Source organism: Sceloporus undulatus, chromosome 2, assembly GCF_019175285.1.
Source record: "Sceloporus undulatus isolate JIND9_A2432 ecotype Alabama chromosome 2, SceUnd_v1.1, whole genome shotgun sequence".
Classification (NCBI taxonomy): Eukaryota; Metazoa; Chordata; class Lepidosauria; order Squamata; family Phrynosomatidae; genus Sceloporus; species Sceloporus undulatus.
The window spans coordinates 235092047-235111704 of NC_056523.1; the positions used below are offsets into that span (position 1 = coordinate 235092047).

The window sequence follows — 19658 nt, forward strand, 5'->3', positions numbered from 1 at the left end:
AGATCAGCCCAGATCTAGCCTAAGGATCCAAAGCAAAGCCACACCAAAACATCCATGGAAGTCATGGGCCTCCGTCCTGCTCCGAATGGAGGACGTTCAAGGAAAATGGAGGGCCTGGCTCCAAGGGTGAATGGCAACCCATGCTTCTTGGTCCTGTTCAGCATGGAGGACATTCAAGGGGAATGGAGGGCATGGTCCAAGAATGGCCCCAAACACTAATGCTAGACGTCAAATATGAAATGTTAATCGTCAGTATTAAATGGTAAGCCATGCTTCTTGGTCCTGCTGAGAAAAGCTAGATAGAAGAATAATACTCGTAACAGAAATATAAATTCAGGCTTTCCTGCTCCTGCTCCGAATGGAGGACACTCAAGGGAAATGGAGGACATGGCCAAATAAAAGCTTTAAAACACTGATCGAAATGTAAATCCATGCTTCTTAGTCCTGCTCAGAATGGAAACGATTCGAGAAAAACGGAGGACATCGAAATGTTCATTCATGCTTCCTAGAATGGAGGACATCTAAGGACTGAGAATGGAGGACAATGAAGGGAAAAGGAGGGCATGGCCCAGGAAAAGCCACACGAGACTCATCGAAAGGGAAAGCCATGCTCCTTGGTCCTCGTCCGGAACACCTCCGGAAACTAATAAGACTAAACCTGAATCCATGCTTCTTGGTCCTGCTGAGGATGGAGGACGGCCGAGGAAAATGGAGGACGTGGAAATTAACGCGGAGGACCAAGTAAAAGCTTCAAAATAAAGGCTAAAAGAAACATGAAGCCACGCTTTCTTCGTCCTGCTCAGGATGGAGGACGTTCAAGGGAAATGGAGGATGTGACAGCACTCAATAATAGTAATAATGATAATGATAATAATAGTTATTGTGTGCATCCTGGCCTTTCGCGCCAAAACCGGGCGGATTACGATATTAAATAAAGAAAAACCAAACAAATCAGCACTATTAAAACTAATTAATGGTTAATTAAAACATTAGAAAACTAATAAAATTATAAGAGAACCAAGTTATTCCAATATCAAAACGAATTGCCTGTGGAAAGAGCATAAAGCCGTGCTTCTTAGTCCGGAACAGGGAACACGCGGGGGTTGCTCTGGGGCAGGAATGGAGGACGTATCCGGGATCCTCTGGCCCCCCCAAGGGGCTCCCTTTGGGAGACTTGCCCAGGCAGGCGGGATTTGAACCCTGCTCTCTCCAGCAGCAGCAGCAGAGACCCGGCGCCTCTGGCCCCCATCCGCACGGGAGGCTTAATCCGGTTTGAGAGCGCTTGAACTGCCCCGGCTCAAGGCTGTGGGGTCCTGGGATCATGGTTAGTTAATCCCCCCTGGGCTAAACTCTGGGCCCACAGTCCCCAGAACCCCAGAGCCTTGAGCCAGGGCAGTTCAAGCGCTCTCGAGCCGGATTAAGCCTCCAGTGCGGATGGGGACCAGAGAAGGAACAAGGAGGAGGAGAGCGAGAAAAAAGAAAAGAAGAAGAGGAGGAGGAGGAGGAAGTAGGAGGAGGCAGAGGAAGAAGAAGGAGGGAAGGAAGAAGAAAAACAAAAAGGAAAAGCAGAGGAAGGAACGAAGAAGAGGAGGAAGAAAAAGAGGAGGAGGAGGGGGATGTAGAAGGAGAGAAGGAAGAATGAAAAGAGGAGGAGGAGGAAGAAGAAGAGGAGGAAGAAAAAGAGGAGGAGGAGGGGGATGTAGGAGAAGGAGAGAAGGAAGAATGAAAAGAGGAGGAGGAGGAGGAAGAAGAGGAGGAAGAAAAAGAGGAGGAGGAGGGGGATGTAGGAGAAGGAGAGAAGGAAGAAGGAAAAGAGGAGGAGGAGGAAGAAGAAGAGGAGGAAGAAAAAGAGGAGGAGGAGGGGGATGTAGGAGAAGGAGAGAAGGAAGAATGAAAAGAGGAGGAGGAGGAAGAAGAAGAAGCAGAAGAGGCAGAGGAGGGGTGGGGGGCCTCCCCTGCTGCCCCTCCTCCGGGGGGGGCCCTCTGGGAAGGGGCTCAGGGCCTGCCTCTCTCTCTGGGAGCCTGGCCTGGGACCCCGGACAGCCCTCTGCCCCCTTGAAGCCACAACAAACTACATTTCCCAGAATGCCAGAGCACTGAGCCAGGGCAGTTAAAGTGGTGTCAAATCAGATTATTTCTGCAGTGGGGATGCAGTCCCATGTCAGTGGCAGTAGCTCTCCTGGCAAATCATGAGAGACTGGAGGAGGAGGAGGAGGGTGGGAGGAAGGCAGCAATCTGAGCTCTTGGCAGGTGTTTGGTTAGGATTTGGGGAAGAAGGGCAGTTCTAGGCGGAAAGGAGACTGAACAAATGAAGGACTGGCCAGAAGTAGCTCTTTCCCATTCACCCTTTTCAAGGAGGAAAATAAAAAAGGATCTCTACATGCAGAGATGCTGTAGTTTCTTCGATGCAGAGACTAATAATTCCTGCATCATATAGAGATGCTGTAGTCTCTTCAATGTAGAGACTGATGTTTACTGTATCATGTAGAGATGCTGTAGTCTATTCAGTATAGAGATGGATATTTCCTGGGAAGACAGAATATCTGAATGCACTGGGTGAATTGCAGTAGATTAGCAATGGGTAGCAATAGCAGCAACAACATTATTTCCCCTTCCCCAATATGAATTACATTACATTGATGCAATAAAGAAGGTTTAGGGTAACCATGGGTGGTTGTTTAAATACCTGGACTCTTTCATTCTTGACGTATGTCTTTGCATCAGGCTCTTGTTGGACCTCAGGGTCCTGACAAAAGTGCAGAACAGTGTGCAAACAGGGAAGGAGCCTGGCAGTCTTGCAGCCTGGCAGTGGCTGCTGCAGAGGGCCAGGGTGAGGGGTGGGAGGGAGGCAGGGAGGCAGGGAGGAGGGTAGGAACCAAGCCAAGAGGAAAACACCAACAGCTGAGGCGTGTGCATGGCAACAGAGCCTTGTGTGTGCCAACCGTCGGCCCATTCCTTTCACACGTCTGGAAGAACAAACCCTTTTGTGATAACTTCTGTCACATCTGCATCTGCTCCTGAAACACTGGCATGCTTGGCAGGCTCCTCGGGCAGCAGGTGTCAGGCAGGAAGAGGGAGAAACTTCCAGAGACCCATAAAACTGGCCGAGAGCAATTCCCAAACCTCGAAATCAAGCTCTCTGTGGGAGCTCTTCCACGCCAGGAGGAGAGCGCCGCCGCCATCCAACAGTTGGGAGATATTTGGGGTCTTTCAGGAATAAAAATAGAGGAGATGGCAGTCTGTTCTGGAAGCTGTGATGTCAACCCCACTGTTATATAGCCTGGTATAGAGGAAATGAAGGCCTCTGGACTCCCGTCTGTGTTGTTGCTGTGGTCTGGATCAAGAAACTGACTCCTGTCCCCTTACCATTTCTGTCTCTGGCAAGTTGCTCTTTCCTTTGTGGTCTTTGGCACTTGCCTTTTCCTGGGTAGGTGCCCTACCTGGAGTTTATGGTCTCTACCAATCCATGGGAATTTTGTTACAGGAAGCAATGCCGCGTTAGGCCTAGTTCCAGAGCATTTGACAGCCTAGATGACTGCAGATATATCATTTTAGATTGGGCAGTTTCCTTTAACAAATGGAAATGAAGAGGTCTTACGCAGTGTGCATGAGTGAATGCAGTCCTCTTGTGACATGCAGTACTTCCTATGCTTATTTGGTGCTGCATATTAGTATACCCATATATGCATACCCAAGCATATCACCATGATAACACAACATATTTAAATAAAGGCTTGCCAGCCCTTTTCTTTCTTTCTTGTTTTGTAAACCACAAATTTTAGCACAGATAAAAAAAGCCTGCAGGGTGGTGATGATGGTGTTGAAGGACAAAAGCTGGTTAATGTGAAGTTGCTGCAATCTGTGACTCACAAGGTGCATTCACTTGTCTTGCGTCTCAGGTGAATGCCACTCTTATTGCATCAGTTTCATCTTAATCTGGTAATCTTTGTAGTGTTTTAGAAGTTATTAATTTTAAAGTAGAGATTCATAGGACATATATGTGAAGGTTACAATAGTGTAGTAGTCCTTATCTGAATCCTACGTGAGCACTAATAACATTATTTTTGTTTACATTTCCAAAATTGAGATGATGATAATTAGCATCAAAATGTATAATGCTCTAAAAATGGTTCTAAGCATCCACTAAAGTTCATGCAGTGCCTGCTTTCTTCTATATCATAACTGGGATCAGCATAGATTCCCTTAGTTTAGACATAACTGACTTTTGGTTGATGGATTTGACCTCTTCTTCAGACTGACTTGCGTTATGCAGAGTATTTGGTGTTGTGTGGCTACAAGTCAGTTCCGACTTATAGCAACCTTAAGGCAAACCTATCATGGGGTTTTCTTGGCAAGATTTGTTCAGAGGCTTACCAGTGCCTTCCCCTCCAGAGAAAATAAATCTGACAGTGTATCATGTGACAGTTTACAGATAACATTTCTTCGTTGTTACTAATCTCTCTGTGTAGCAAGTTAAGATTGCATCACTGCTAATTTCTTTCTTAAAATGTGGCCTTTGGGTCTTAATCTTACACACTTTGCCAGAGCAAGAACTTTCTCACTTTCTAGGAAATCATGCAGCAAGCATGCTGCAGATTATAAATGAGGACATGCAAAGTGAATTTGCCTTATTAGAGTATCTTAGGTCACATCATTCTAGAAGCTTGCACCTACAACTGAAGTAACATTCTTTAATGTAAGAGAGAGTCCACTCTGGGAGTGCCACAATACAAGCAGCATGTATAATCCCCAGACAGGTCTCCTGAATACAGTGATCTATTGAGCTGTTATCCAGAATCATAACAATCACTTGTCATAGGGTCAGTGTTTTCTTTGATCAAGCCATCTGATAGAGGCCTCATCTTTCCCTGAGATAAGAGGCAGACAGAGCAATGCTAACATTCACTGACAGCTATAAAGTAGAGATTTCAGGATCTGAAGTTATTCATGAAAATATAAAGAAGACATCAATATTATTTTAACTAACTTAACAGGTTTGCCTGACACTTTCATTGTTTTGTTTCGTGAAACGTTGACTTTTCATAATGGTGCTCGGTTCTCCAGACCTCGTGATAAAAACGTTGCCAAGTAAAGACAATGACAGCAATATTTATTTATTTTTGACCTTCCCCTTTCTGTGATATTTGAAACCAAATAGTTCCTTTAAGTTTATTTATTTCCCCATGTATTTGTCTGAAATTATATCAGTATAGTTGCACTAACAATAGGTACGTTGATGGAGATCCTCTCCACCGACTAAAGTATTTAATGTAAACTTGTATAAGCCATACTTAAAATATCTAAAGTTGAACTACCGTTTTCTAAACTTAAATGTTTTAGTACAACAACATTTCTGAAATATATTTTAAAATAAGGTGACCACTGACCCCCCCCCAAAAAAAAATCCATATTCAAGCAAATAAAGTCTTGTCTTGTCACTTTCAGAAAGGAAATTATAAAGATATAGATTCATTTATGGTAACAAATAGGGATTTAACCCCCTGTGGGTTTTACTTGTTCCAGTTTTTAACTTGTATTTTATCAATCTTATTTAAATTGTTTTCGGTGCAGGATTTCAAGTCATTCATTCAGAATGAGGCCTTGTGACTGTTAGGGAGGAACACTGTAGTTCATTGTAGTTTCTAGGAAGGTGAGGAAGAGGATGAAGAAAGAGGGCTAAGGCAACCAGGTATTGAACAATGTAGGATTTTTAAAATGAAATACATTGAATGTAACATAAAATGTAAGCAATGTAGACTTTCTTGATATGTTTTCGAAAACAGATTTTTTCCTTAGTAGTAAAAGCTGCATGTCAAACCACACTAAAATTCCTATTGATTATTACAAGTCAAGATGTACAGAATTATAGTAGCTTCTTATTCTGTAATGTTATTTTTTTTATTTTTAGAGTTTCTTAAATTTTGCCTTAAAACAACAAATAATTAAATAGGTTTCTGTTTACCTGTCAACAATGAAATCATAGTTTGTCCCTGTCAGTATTAGTGAATGAATATTACAACTACATTAAAAATAGGAAGAGTCATTCAATTAACCTACGTGGACAAAAGACGGGGCCAGGATTTTAATGTTAAGACTTTTGTTAGCGATGGGTGAAAAAGACAACAACAACACACAACACATTTGGGTTTATCATTTGTTAATGAAAGGGCTTTCTTCTAAATACCTCTGATAACTTTTGTGCCCTTTCCAATAAAGGCCTTCTCTTTATAATAGCTGTAATTGAATAACGGAAGCTCCGACTCTGAGAATGTAATCTACCTCTTTTGGCAGAAGGTTTCTTGCAGGAAGTATTCCTCTTATTGAATTGGGGGAATGGGGGGGGGATTAAATTTGTTGGAGTGAAAAGAAGTTGTGTGGAAGCATGGCTTAGTGGATTTTAGTGAAGTGTAAAGATTACAACTGGGGCTTCAATCTTCAGATCAAAGCTAAACAAAAAAAAAGACAAGCTTTTTGAAGACTTCAGGGTATATATCAATAACTTTGCTATTGTCCTTTACAGATATTAAAAAGTGGTTCAAGGAACTGATGCTCTGTAGTGTGTATCAAACCCTATTTTCACCAGGATAAGTTGGGTATCATGAAAAGTTGCTTGTTAAATTGTTTAATATTTCCATTCTCTGCATCTTCTGTGATTCAGTTCAAATGCATGGCACAGTTTTAAGGCTTCTGGCACAAGAATGCTGTGCAAGCTATGCACCTGACTGTCAGAATTAGGGTCATGCCACCAGGTTGATATTATATTGTTTAATTTTTTAGAAAATCAGTAAAATGAGACACAAGGTATTTAAATGTCTTCGTACAGTTATTATGGATTACAGCTGAAAGGTCTTTTAAGCAGGGTGGTGAGCTTGTTTCTGCAGTGCCTCTGTTGCTTACATCATGAAAGCTAGTAGCTTCTGTGCCTGTTGCATCCGCATAGACTCACTTCATATCCTGCTCAGGGCTGTTTTCCCTGTCTGCATAAAGGGTTCACATCACTCACATCACTGATGAGGCTTCAAGCTTTTGTCTAAGAAGCAAACCTGTAATGTATTTGTAGTTTTAATAAAGTGTGCAATATAATGCGTGGCAGTCTTGGTTTACGGCTTTTCAACTTTGAAACAACTAGAGATTTCCTCACTGCTAGGAGAATTCGCAGTTTGCAAAATCCATGCCACAGACTACCTCAGCAACCACTTGCTCTTCTAAACAAAGGGAAGCAAGCATGGCATAGTTCGGATTTATATTCTACTGCAGATATTTTTTTAATGTATGGAATGGAGGAGGTGAAAAATCAGATCAAATTTCAGGCTGGCTTTCCCCTTCTGTGCTAATATTTTATTGTTCATTTGAGCACAAATTAATTTTTAGAAGTTTAGTTTCAATTAATAACAACAACAACAACAAAATCCAGCATTTGCATATGGCACTTTTACTGTCTTTGGTTAATAGAAATTATTTTTAGCTTTAAAAACAATACTTTGTTCAAGGTATTTAGCCAAATCTTGGCTATTCACAGGATCAAGTCAAAGACAATTTAGAGGTTCTGAAGTGAACCTGACTAAGGTAACATCTGAGAATCTGTATGTTTTAGATTCTTGTTTACAATATAATTTTGCACTTTATAAGAATGCTAGTCTATTGCACAATTACACAACAGCAATGCTTTGGGCCAAAAGCCTTTTAAAACTGACACTGAAAATATTAATTTTCATTACACTTCAGTACTGATAGCTTGAAATAGCTGCAGTCCAAGGACTAAATCCACAATGTATTTTGTATCATTATTGTGAAAAGCATTTTATAAAGTATTACCAAAGATATGGGAGACTGATCAAATTGGTGCATTCATTTTTCTCTTTAGTTTTTTCTTTAATAAAAAACTTTTAGACTTACTTCTTTTCTCTCTCCTGTCCTTCCTCTCTTCTCTTTGGGGTTGAACCAGACTGATGTTTCCAGGAAAGAATATGTTTATATCATTCAACTCAGGGGGAAAAAAAGTTGGGCACCAAGATGTCAGTAAAGCTGTTAAAACTACATCTGACTGTTAGAAAGGAGGAAACACAAAATACAATTGTTGGTACACTTTTGAAAACTGGAGGCTTTCAGAGTCTTGTCTCTGTTTCACATTTAACTCCCTAAATGAAGTGGCAGTTCTCAACAGCTCCGGTCACTGAGCAGCCTTCATTGAAATCTGTGTACTTCCAAAAGGAGCCTCCTAATTCTGTATTCCTTGCACATCTGACATTCTCATTAACTTAACAGGAGACGCTGATGACCCAGACGATGCTCATGGACAGGTACTGCTTTAACGGATGCTTCGCTTGGTGGGGTCTATGTGTCACTCCTTAAATAACTCCTTTATTTTTTATATCTATACACAAAACTTGCTAGTTATTCTCTTTTGTGATTTATAGCAAACTACCACCAAAGTGTAGCTGCCACAGGGCTGTGCACATTTGAGCTGGAAATAAGTCCCACTCAACTCAATGGGACTCCTTTCTGATGCATGGGATTGTGATGCAATTGGGATTTCTACTAGTGAGTTCATTCTTCTTCCCAATTATTATTAGTATTAATATATTAATATTATTATTAATATTAAAATCCCCCCAAAATTGGAATTCAAAGTGGCTTACAATTTAAAAGCACAGTACAATTAATGGAGAGCCAGTATGGTGTAGTGGCTTGAGCAATGGACTCTGGAGACTAGGGTTCGAATTCTAGCCCGGCCATAGAAACTCACCTTGGGCAAAGTCACACACTCTCAGCCTCAGAGGATGGCAATGGCAAACCCAGCCTTAAAAACCTTGCCAAGAAAACCCCATGACAGGTTCACTGCCTTAAGTTCGCCATAAGCCAGAAACGATTCGAAGGCACACAGCTACAACAACAATTAAAAACGTACAGAAGTGACCATTAAAACAGAATTAAAACTATTACAATATTAAAACTGTTCACTTATTTTTTTAAAAAAAATAATACATTTAATCTTTCATTTAAAAAATATACATGAAGGACTAAGGTTAAAACAAAATAATAAGATCAACCCAAGAACAGTCTATAAACAGATTACAAGGTTTAAACAAACTTATCTTTCCTCTAATACATCCCACCCAAGAGGTGTACATGGCTAACAGATTTAAATATGAAGGGGAATTTAAAAAAGCCAAAAAGGGAGACCATTTTTCTTTGAATGAAAGTTATAGTCACTTATATCAATACATACATTGAGTCATCAGGATGAGAAAAATAGGGGGAATCATAAAGGTGAAGAGCAACAAGGACGTGTAGATGATAGCAAAGGTATGTGTAATAGGTGGCATGGCATTCAAATTAAAGGAGAAAATAAAAGTCTACAAAGGTAGAAAAGTTCAAAGAGAGTTAAAGAAGCCTAAGATCTTTGGTGGTATTTGTGGGTGTTTATACAGTGGGACTTGGTATCTGCTGGGGTTTAGTTCCAAAATTGGATGTCAAAATCCGTGGATGCTCAAATCCTATTCTATACAATGGCAAAGTAAAATGGTATCTTTATATAAAATGGCAAAATCAAGGTTTCCTTATTGAAATTCATATATGTATTAAATATTTTCAAGCCGTGGGTGCGTGAATGCGTGGATAAAAAGTCCATGGATAAAGAGGGCTGACTGTATGTATTTGTATTCAATAGGTGTCTAAGGTTTTTTGTTATGTTACATTTGTCACGTCATGTTATATATAAGTGTTTTTTAATTTTTTTAATTAATAAATCCACTACAAAAGTGATATGCCACATCCATTGGGGGAATGCCATTATAATTAATAATAATAAATAATAATAATAATAATAATAATAATAGGATTTATTTATATACCGCCCAGGGAGTCCCATATTCTTCACCATCAACCAGAAAAAATAAAATAATATTAAAAAATGTTGTAATCCAATCTGACGACTTAAATTCATTCTTAATTTTATGCACGTTATTATTATTATTATTAAGCTTTATTTATACAGCGCTGTAAATTTACACAGTGCCGTACATACCATCAATTAAAATAGATAAAATAAACCTGCCTATGGCGTACAAAGAAAATAATTAAATGCAATGAAACCTTTCAGTTTTATATTGGTCTTACGTTACGTGTCATCTTCCCATATATACATTTCAAAGTCATTTCCCCCAAATGTCTCCCCTCCTCTTGACCACTTTAAATTTGTCTATTTTAATCTTATCTATTTTAAATGTTTTAATTATTTTAAACTGTATTTTGATGTTGGCATTTGGTTAAGGCAAGGGTTGAAATTTTAGTTTTGTTATGTATTTGTTTACGTATTTTTTTGTAAACCGCCTCGATCCTTTGGAAAGGAATTACAGTATATAAATAAAATTTAAATAAATTAAATTAAATTATTATTATTATTATTATTATTATTACAGGTAAATAAAGATTTGAGATTGATTTTTTTTTTTGAGATTGAAAAGCACTGAAACACAATATTGGGCTCCCATTATAGTGTATTTTATTTTATTAAAATAAAATTTATTATTATTATAATTATTATTATTACAGGTCTATTGATTGATTTTTTTTTAAAAAAGAGAGAGATTTAAAAAGCACTGAAAAACAATATTGGGATCCCATTAAATTTTATTTTAATTAATTTCATTTTTTTAAAACGTTCCAACCAAAAAGAGACCCTACCAATATATATATATATATATATATATGGGGAAATAAAGGCTGCTATATACATATGTGAAGTCTACATATACTATATGCATAGTTCTACATAGAGCAAGAAGAGCTTCCACTTTGTTTTGCAGCCTTGCCCTCCCTTGCTTTCCCTCTCTCTTGTCTTTTGTTCCCCTGCAGCAGCAGCACAGACTCCTTTGACATGCGCTGATTTTTCAGGGTCTTTGACCCTGTCTGGAACGTCCTCCTTGATGGCTCCGGCTCCGCGGCTTCTCATTGGCTACTTGGATATGAATATGCAAATAGCTCCTCTCTCTTTTTTTTCTTTCTAAGGGGTGGGGTGAGCGTTCTAACAAGCAGCCGCCAGGCGGAAGCGAAGAGCCGCGCTGCTTCCCACGGGTTCGGGAAGGGAGGGGGTTGCTGGTGCGAGAGCCCTGGCTGCTGATTGGTGGGTTGAGGGGAAGCGGCTGGCCAATCGGAGGTTAGGTGGAAGGAAGCCAAGTCCCGCCAGTTCACTCTGCAGAGAGAGCAGCCAGACAGCGCGAGGGGAGGGGAGGGGGGCAGAGGAGGAGAGGCAAGGCTCAAGCAAAGCAAGGGAAGCAAAGCAAAGGGAGGGAGCAAGCAATACACACTCACACTTACACACTCACACTTTTACACACACACACACTTGCAAAAAAAAAAAAAAGGCTCAGCCTCTTCTGGACCAGGTTCAAGTCTGCAAACCACAGCCTACTCTCTTCTTCAGCCTTTGCAGCTCAAAGAGGAAGGAAGATTGGAAAAGAGGGAAAGGAGGAGGAGGAGAAGAAAAAGAAGGAGGAGGAGGAGGAGAAGGAGGAGGCTGGGGCCACTCACTTCTCTGCCTGCAGACTTTTTTCTCTTCCTTTTTTTTACCTTTGCTGCTGATTTTTTCTCCCCCCCCCAAAAACAACAACAACTCCTCCAGTCAAGCCTTTTTAAATAATAATAATATTATTATTATTTTCTTTTTCCTGATTGCCTTAAAAACAAACAAACAAACAAACTGAACAATTACTTCTACTACTTCTTCTGGTTTATATATATATATATATATATATATATATATATGTATTATACTTCTATAAGTATATAAGAAGTCTTGGACAAGTCCCAACAAAAAAAAAGTCCACAAAACCCTTTTGAGAGAGAGAGAGAGAAAGAGAGAGGAAAAAATGCATGCAATTCCTTCTTCTTCTTCTTCTTTTCCCTGTTGAGAAATGTGAAGCCAACCGAGTTGTGTCTTACTACTACAGCAGTCAGGATCATCCCACACGTTTAATGCAATACACTACAATGGTATGTGGCACTGAGTACTATATGTACTCTCTTTTTACATTTATTTTAAAAATTTTTGTATAATAATAATAATAGTAATAATAATAGCAACAACAACCATGCCTTGTTGGCTTTTCCTGGTGAACTTGACCTTTTTCCTTCTGGTGTCAAATTGGGAGACTGACTTTAAACCCCCCTTTCTCCCCTTTGTCATTCATTGGTATCCTATTTAATTTGCTGGATGAGTTGTATTATATTATATTATTTTTAGTAGTTATATTTTGATGCTTTCCTCCTCCCCCCCCCTTTTTATTTTTAACTTTTGGCAGCTTTTGAATGTGGGTCACACTTTTATGCCAGGAAACAGTTTGATGGGAGTTTGTGTCCATAAAGTGCTGGACTTGTCTTACATTTCCTGCTTCCAACTTTCTTTACCCCCCCCCCCTTTTTTTTTTTTGGCTGGCAACTGTCTGTTAAACATTGGAGGAGATTAATATGAAATGTGGGTTAATTTTCAGCTTTGTAGTCGGCTTGGTTTTTCCCCTTCTTGCGGCTGCTATGTGGATACATGTCTGGTCTCCTTTGAGTAATTTGCTTTGGGGGGGTATAGTCCTATATATAATATATATATATATATATAATATGTTAAATTAATGTGTATACATTGTTTCTTGCAGAGTTTTGAGAAAATACCTTTATGCATTTTCACTGTTTGGTCCCTTTGACTAATTTGTTTTGGGGAGGGGGGCTATAGTCCTAATAATATATATATTAAGATTAATGTGGATACATTGTTTCTTGCAGAGTTTTGAAGAAATACATTTATGCATTTTTCTGTCACTTGACAGTTAATATGTCTCAGGATGTACCTAATATTTGTCTATTTATTGTGTACTTTTACATTGCATTGGAAGGAGGGGGGCCTTGTTTATTGTTTATATTGTGCTGCTTCCTATTTTGTCTGGCAAATGGTACGTTTTCTTTTCTTCTTTTGGCTTCCATTCCTCTTCCATGGGATGTGCCTCCTCTCTCGGCTCGTCCTCCCTTCGCCCGTGTGTCTGGGCCACATTTTAATGCACAATATCCCATCCATTAAGTTGTGGTTGAATGCAGAGTGTGTGAAGACTTGGCAGCTCTTAGGCCGAAGGGGGCGGGGGAAGCCAGTCCGACTTTGACACAAGATGCCGATGTGGCGTGATCTGAATTATTATTAGAGCTGTGAACATGGCCATCTTTTCCTGCTGCTGCTGCTGCCATTGAACTTGAGAAGGGACAGACAAGATCTCCAAGTCCTTCCCTCCCCTCCTTCAGTACAGTAGCTGGCAGAGAAAAGGCGCCAAAATACACAAGATTAAGTCTAACTTTCTTTGAACTGATCCAGAGTCTCTGCCCATGTATTTCTTTTTTAAACTGTGAGTCGCACACGGATAGAAGCACAACTTTTTCAGTACAATTTTAAAACTTCTTTCAGAATCACAGGTTCAGAAAATGTCATGAGCTGTCGGCGAAACGCTATGTACCACCGACCGTCGTAGCTGGGAATGATCCCTTAACTAGTTTTGGATTAATAAAGTTTTGGTGGGAGTTGCAGGAGGGGGTGAAAGGGAAGCCTTGAGCGAATCTGACCTTTATGCTGCAAGGGTAAAAAAGCCTCTGTGTTGTGTAACATAAAACGCTGTGGTTTACAGTTTTTATATTGAGGCCTGATGTTTGCATTTTTTGGTCAGAGAAAGGGAGAAAGCTTGGTTATTAGAGACACCATCAAACCATATGTGGACAGAGGTCAAGCACACACAGTGGGAGAAAGATATGTATGCACACCGCATCGGTTTAAGTAGTTGAATGGACAGAAGTATGCACGGATGTTATGCGTCTGTGTCTTAATTCTTCAATTAGAAAAAGATTTGTTAGGTGAAGACAATTCTCTTCCCCCCCTTATAATGATGGAATTTGTAACAGGAATGTAATTTTAAAACGAATGGCCATATGAGGTACTTTGAAAGGTAAATAGTTGCTGACTGTTCAATTCCCCCCCCCCCCCACATTCCACGGCTTTTCCTTTAAAAAGGCTTTTCATAATATTGTTGCTTCTAAGCTTGCAAACACAAACACAAAAGGAAAGTTCAGACAAAGAAATGTAGCATGTTGCAAAATTAATTATGTTATTGTTGGGAAGGATTTTTCTGGGGGATATTAGCTATAATTGTTTAAAAACGCATTACCCATTGATATGTTTGCATAATGCAAATCTGATGTTGTAAATATATTTAACTTTACTTACTTGCTGAAGCTGATTCTTTAACTCTGAAAACTTTTTAAACAGAAGTAAAAGTTTTTGAAGGAGGTACTAATTTACATAAATCCCCCCATTGGCAATAATGCTTTGGCATAATAATATTTAAAAAGTAAAAAGAAAATGTAATATGTTTTAAACCAAAGAGGAAAACAAAATCACCTTTGCAAAACAGGATTTGCTGGGGATTACAGATTAACTTTAGACATATCCTATTGGTTTAAGAGTGTTATAACTAAAGTAGACCTGTTTCAGACAGTGGATTGTACTTAGAATCCTGCATTGTTAGATATCTCAGCTTAGGTCATTTCCTTCCAGCTTTCAGAACCTTCTTAGAAATATAGTTGCCAAAGCACTTTGGAATGTGCAGACATTTTCAGTATCATATATTAGGGCAGAAAGAATAAGAACATTTGTTTCCGAGTCCAATAGAATAAAACATTGAATTGTTGTCTATGGAGAATGCTGGGGAGGGGTGGGCGAAAGGAGAAAGCTAGCCCGACTCTCTTGAGTTTCTGGCTTTTGATGAAGCTTACAGTTGAGCTGACTAACCTCCTGAGTTGCACTGAAATCAGTGCAGCAGACTCGGTGAGTTTGAGACTATACCTATGCATGAAAGCTAGACAAATATGTGTGTGATGCTTTTAGTAACTCTGCGAATGCATATTCTGGAAATAACATAATTAAGAATGTAGTTTTTAAACTTACAGATTTTCCCTCTGCAGACAATCAACATTATAAAGATCTCAAGATCTTATATTTCTAGAGTATTGGGAATGAGGGTAAAAAAAAAGCCGAAGCTGCCTGGTGTTTCCCCCCCAGTTATAAACAAATAGATACGAATTAGATATCAGTATGATACCTCGCCATATCATTTTTATTTTTCTGGGCTTTTTAAATTTATGAACATTTCTACTATTACGTTTAGGTAGAGAAATCTTTTTGTAGTGCTGTCAATACAAGGCCTTTGTAGTCAGTTTTGAATCATTCAATTCTTCAATTCAGAGGGCATCTTCAATATTAAATAATATTTAACTAATGTATAAATAAATTATACATCAAGTACCTTAATGTTTGTATCCCATCAACAGTAGTTGGAAATAAAGATTGTGAAGAGATTGATATTTACAGAATGTAAAGAACAAAAATGGAAAGATAGTTGGTGGGGAGTTTGGTGTGTGTGTTTGTTGTGAATCAAACTGCAAAACTTACTTGGCTTTCATTTTGACTTTCCCTCATTACAGCTTTGGAGGAGTTGTGATACTGACGTATGTGAATTCAAAAATAGGCATGCGCCTAAAGATAATGAAATGTACTTAAAGTTGTTTTAAAGGGGTTGTTTTAATTCAGACAGTACAGTGATATGCCTTATTTAAAAGAGGAATGTGAGCTTCTTGAATTTTTCAAAAGGAAGGTTTAATTCCCGCCCTGTCTTTCTTTACTGAAACGTAGACACTGAGGTGTAATTTGCTCATACAGTTTGCCTTCTGCAGAAGAGCTGTTTCTAACACAAAATGTATCAACAGACAATCTACAGTAAAATACCTTCCAGGAGAACATTTGAGCTTGGCATGTGTGTCTTACCTGTTTATGCTTCTGTATACTCTTAAGTAATTCCTGTATTTTATGTCCTCAGGAGAAACCTTCTGGTGGATGTTGTTACTATGTGGTTATTATGCTTGGATTATTAAAGATGGGCATTTATTTAGATGAATCACAAAACAATTTCCACTCCCCTTTGAAGGACGCCTTTATGGAATGGGCTTGGTTACTCTTGGCTTTCAGTCTTGTTCCTAGAAAATCCTGCAGTTACAGTTGTGGCTGTGAAGCTGGTAATGCTGGTTTGCTAGTGTGTCAGTGAGTGAAAGGCCAAGCCGGGCCGGTCTGGGCTTTGTGTGTATGGGGCACCTGAGGACACACTGAGAAACACAACCATACTGTACTGCACAACATACTGTAGTTCGCAAGACATTTCCCATCACCTCTCCAGGCATCATTCTGGCGCAAGTCTGTCATCTTCTTTGTTTCCCCTTACTGGAAATGAAAATTGGTTGCGTGTTTTCTCAGCTTCCTTTCACTGCGAATAGGCATGTGATGTGCATATGTGTAAGGAGATCAGTTCTTGAAGCAACTGTGCCGCCTTTTTGAATATACTAAAACCAACAATACCTAATGGATGTTAACACCTCTGAGACGGAAAGTGCTCATTTAGCTCCTACGATACCACCATATGTATAACCAGTTTATCTATGGTGAACCTCATTGCCTTTGATTGTCAGACAGAATTATAATCCAACCAATCTACCCTAATTTACTCTTTTTGAAATGGCGCCTATTTATTTAACAAGTTTATTTTAAAAAGTTCTCTGGGTGGCTCATGATGGTGGGGAGTTTGAATAGAACTGAAGAATGGAATGGAAAGGAAAGAAATACAGCATTAGAACACCAGATATGTTCAAACCAATAAAGGAAAACACAGTGTGAAAAGTCACACATGCTAAAGCAATTTTATAGTGAATAACACTAGTTATTTGACTGGTGCTGAAAAGAGACTAGAGTCAGTGCTAGGCAGATCTCTCTGGGGAAGGCATTGTATCACTAGAGTGCTGCTTCTAAGAAGGCCTTGCTCACTTGTGGAGGCCTGCAGTACCCCACTTGGGAGGAGCACTTCATGTACCATCGCAGGTTGAAGGAATCAGTGAGTGTGCATAGGAAGAGGATGTTCTGTAAGTCCTGAGTTCCCAAGCAATGAAAAGTCAACACTAGAACTTTAAATTGAACCTGGACATTCAATGGGTGCCTATTAAAAGGAATGAAAAATACAGTGGATTTCATTCTTTTGCTGCAAATGGTATTTGGTTGTTTATGTCACCTCTGCAGGCCTGGACTACACCTTACAGTCACCACTGTGATTCCTCTGTCCTCTAGGCCATCCAGGAAGTATGGCAATGGCAAGGAAATGCACAATGTGATGTGCATGTGATGCCCTACATGCTTCTAAATGTTTCCAGATGTCACTAGGTAACCAATGTTCAGGTTTTGGTCGCCAGACAACAATGGGTTAAATCTAATGTTGTTCAGGTGGAACCTCTGTGTCCAGTAGTTCCCTATATCATTCAGTGAGTTCTGGAGAGTTTCCCAGATTCCATGGGCCAAGTGTGTGTGTGTGTGTGTGTGTGTGTGTGTGTGTGTGAGAGAGAGAGAGAGAGAGAGAGAGAGACTCTCATCCTTCCATTGGAATCCACTATGCTGCCATTGCACCAGTGGATCCTGCTCAGCGTATATACTCCAGTACTAGGAAGGGGTCAAGCTAACACAGAGCCAATTTAGTTAGCATAGCTGTCATAGAACCTGTTTGAAAGCAATCTGAACATTTCTTGGCAAAGCCAAGTGAGATTTTTGGTTTAATTTCTGCCCTTGGTGTTTCCTTATTTCCTTTCGGAATTAGTATAATACAGTTTAATTAGTATTCACATTCAGAACATAATGCTAAGATTTAAAACTACTTTGATGCACCATCCCTTAAAATATATATATTGAAGTGAGACAAAAATTTGCATGGGACAAAACAGATCGGCAGCATGCTAATATACAGTTCTAAAAACAAGACATCTTGTGTGTGGTGGAGGCCAATGACTGTGACATAAAGGTACAACATATGCAGTTACAATCACCACCCTTTTCTTCTATGAAATACTATGTTGTCATTAGCTGCCTTTAATGTGGCCTCAACTCATGGTGAGACAACTCCAAGGCTCCTCTCCTCCACTGTTCTGCTCAGGTCCTGAGTCTCATGCCCATGGCCTCTGTGGTTGTGTCTAACCATCTGCCATATTGTCTTTCTCTCTTTCCAGTGCCCTCTACCTTTCCTAGTATTATTGTCTTTTCTAATGATTCATGCCTTCTCATGATGTGGCCAAAGCATGTATTAAAAAACCAGAGGCCACATTTCTTGTCCTTCTTTAGGACACATTTTGTTATCACCTCTAATGTCTTTCTGCATCAGGTGTGGGCATGTGTGTAGGTGAAGCCAGCTCCCTAGGAACCCTTCTCTTTTGGAAGTTTCATGTGCAAATGTCAACACATAATGCATAAGATTTGCCTTCCTGTGCGGCCGAGAGAGTGTGACTTACCCAAGGTCACCCTGTGGGTTTTGATGCCTGAGCAGTGATTCATACCCCGGCCCCCAGAGTCATAGTCCATTGCTCAAACCGCCGCACCACACTGGCTCTGGAACAATTAAAAAACTTGTGCATAGTTAATCCTGGCATGCTTTTACCGCTAAGGCTGCATCGGCACTGCAGAAATGATCCAGTTTGACACCACTTGAACTGCCATGGCTCAGTGCTGTGAAATTCTGGGAACTGTACTTTCGTGAGACATTTGGCTTTCTCCCTTAGTGAACTCTGGTGCCAAAGCTTCAAACTACGTTCAGAAGAATCCCATAGCAGTTAAAGTGCTGTCAGAGCGGATTATTTCTGCAGCGCGGATGCAGCCTTACTGTATTCTAAAATAGTTTTCTTATTGGATAGTCATGTGCATAACCGTTTTGTGCAGCCTGGCGTTGCACCTCCCTTGAGGTGGGTTGCCTTTGAAGGGTTAATGCCTTGGCCTTGGCTCTTTGCTTTGACATTACCTGCTTTGTATGAGACCCCCGGCTGCCTGCCTGCCTGGCTTCCTCCCCCTCCCTCCGGCTTGTTGTAAATTTATGGGAATTGCAGCTGGTCGACTTGGCAAGGTCCCCTCATTAAGAGCCCCCTTTGAGAACGGGCTGTGTTTGAGTATTTCCCTAATGAGGACAGGACGGGGTTAAAAAGTGACCATTTCATGGTTGACTTGAACCTGCCTGCTTCTTCTCTTGATGTGCCCTTGCAAAATGCCTGGTGGGCAGAAATCCCCCCCCCCTTTTGCACCAAAGGAAAAGTTGCTGGTCCCCTCAGGACAGTTTACCTAGAAAAGGGGGGCTGCAGGAGAAGGCTGGGGTGACCAGGATGTCCTAACCACAAATGCATCACAAGATGTAGGACCTCCAAGAGATATGGAGGGCACGGCCCAATAAAAGCTAATAACGCTCATATAAATGTAGATTCATATTTCATAGCCCTGCTCCAAATGGAGGACTTTCTTGTATTCTTCCTGGACCAGGGCTGACCAGACATCCTCCTTTTCTAGGATGTGACCTACATTTCGTCCTTCAGTCCAGGAGCAATCCCAAAATGTCCTCCTTAGAGGCCTGGATTGATATGAGTGTTCTGAGCTTTTATTTGATAATACCTTACATTTTTATTGAATGTCCTCCATTTCACAGTGCCTTGCCCTCCTTTGTGGTTAGGGACCAGGCCACCCTTCTCCTGGACAGAAAGACAAAATGTAGGACATTAAAAAGCTTATG

At 40.1% G+C, this 19658-nt stretch overlaps 1 protein-coding gene across 9 annotated transcripts in view; it reads left to right on the forward strand.

The window, feature by feature from the left end:
• The first annotated feature begins 11789 nt into the window (after nucleotides 1–11789).
• NFIB (nuclear factor I B) overlaps nucleotides 11790–19658 on the forward strand; it is a 236187-nt gene continuing 228318 nt past the window's right edge. For 7 of the 9 annotated variants that reach the window (XM_042453789.1, XM_042453796.1, XM_042453792.1 and 4 more), the window contains exon 1: nucleotides 14833–14854. Coding sequence is in view for 2 of the 9 variants with exons in the window: in XM_042453800.1 (XP_042309734.1) it covers nucleotides 14729–14854 (126 nt within the window). In the remaining 7 variants the exon portion in view is untranslated. Of the gene's footprint in view, nucleotides 11995–14265; nucleotides 14855–19658 lie in introns of those variants that run through there. The other 2 variants (XM_042453790.1, XM_042453800.1) reach the window with 2 other exon arrangements.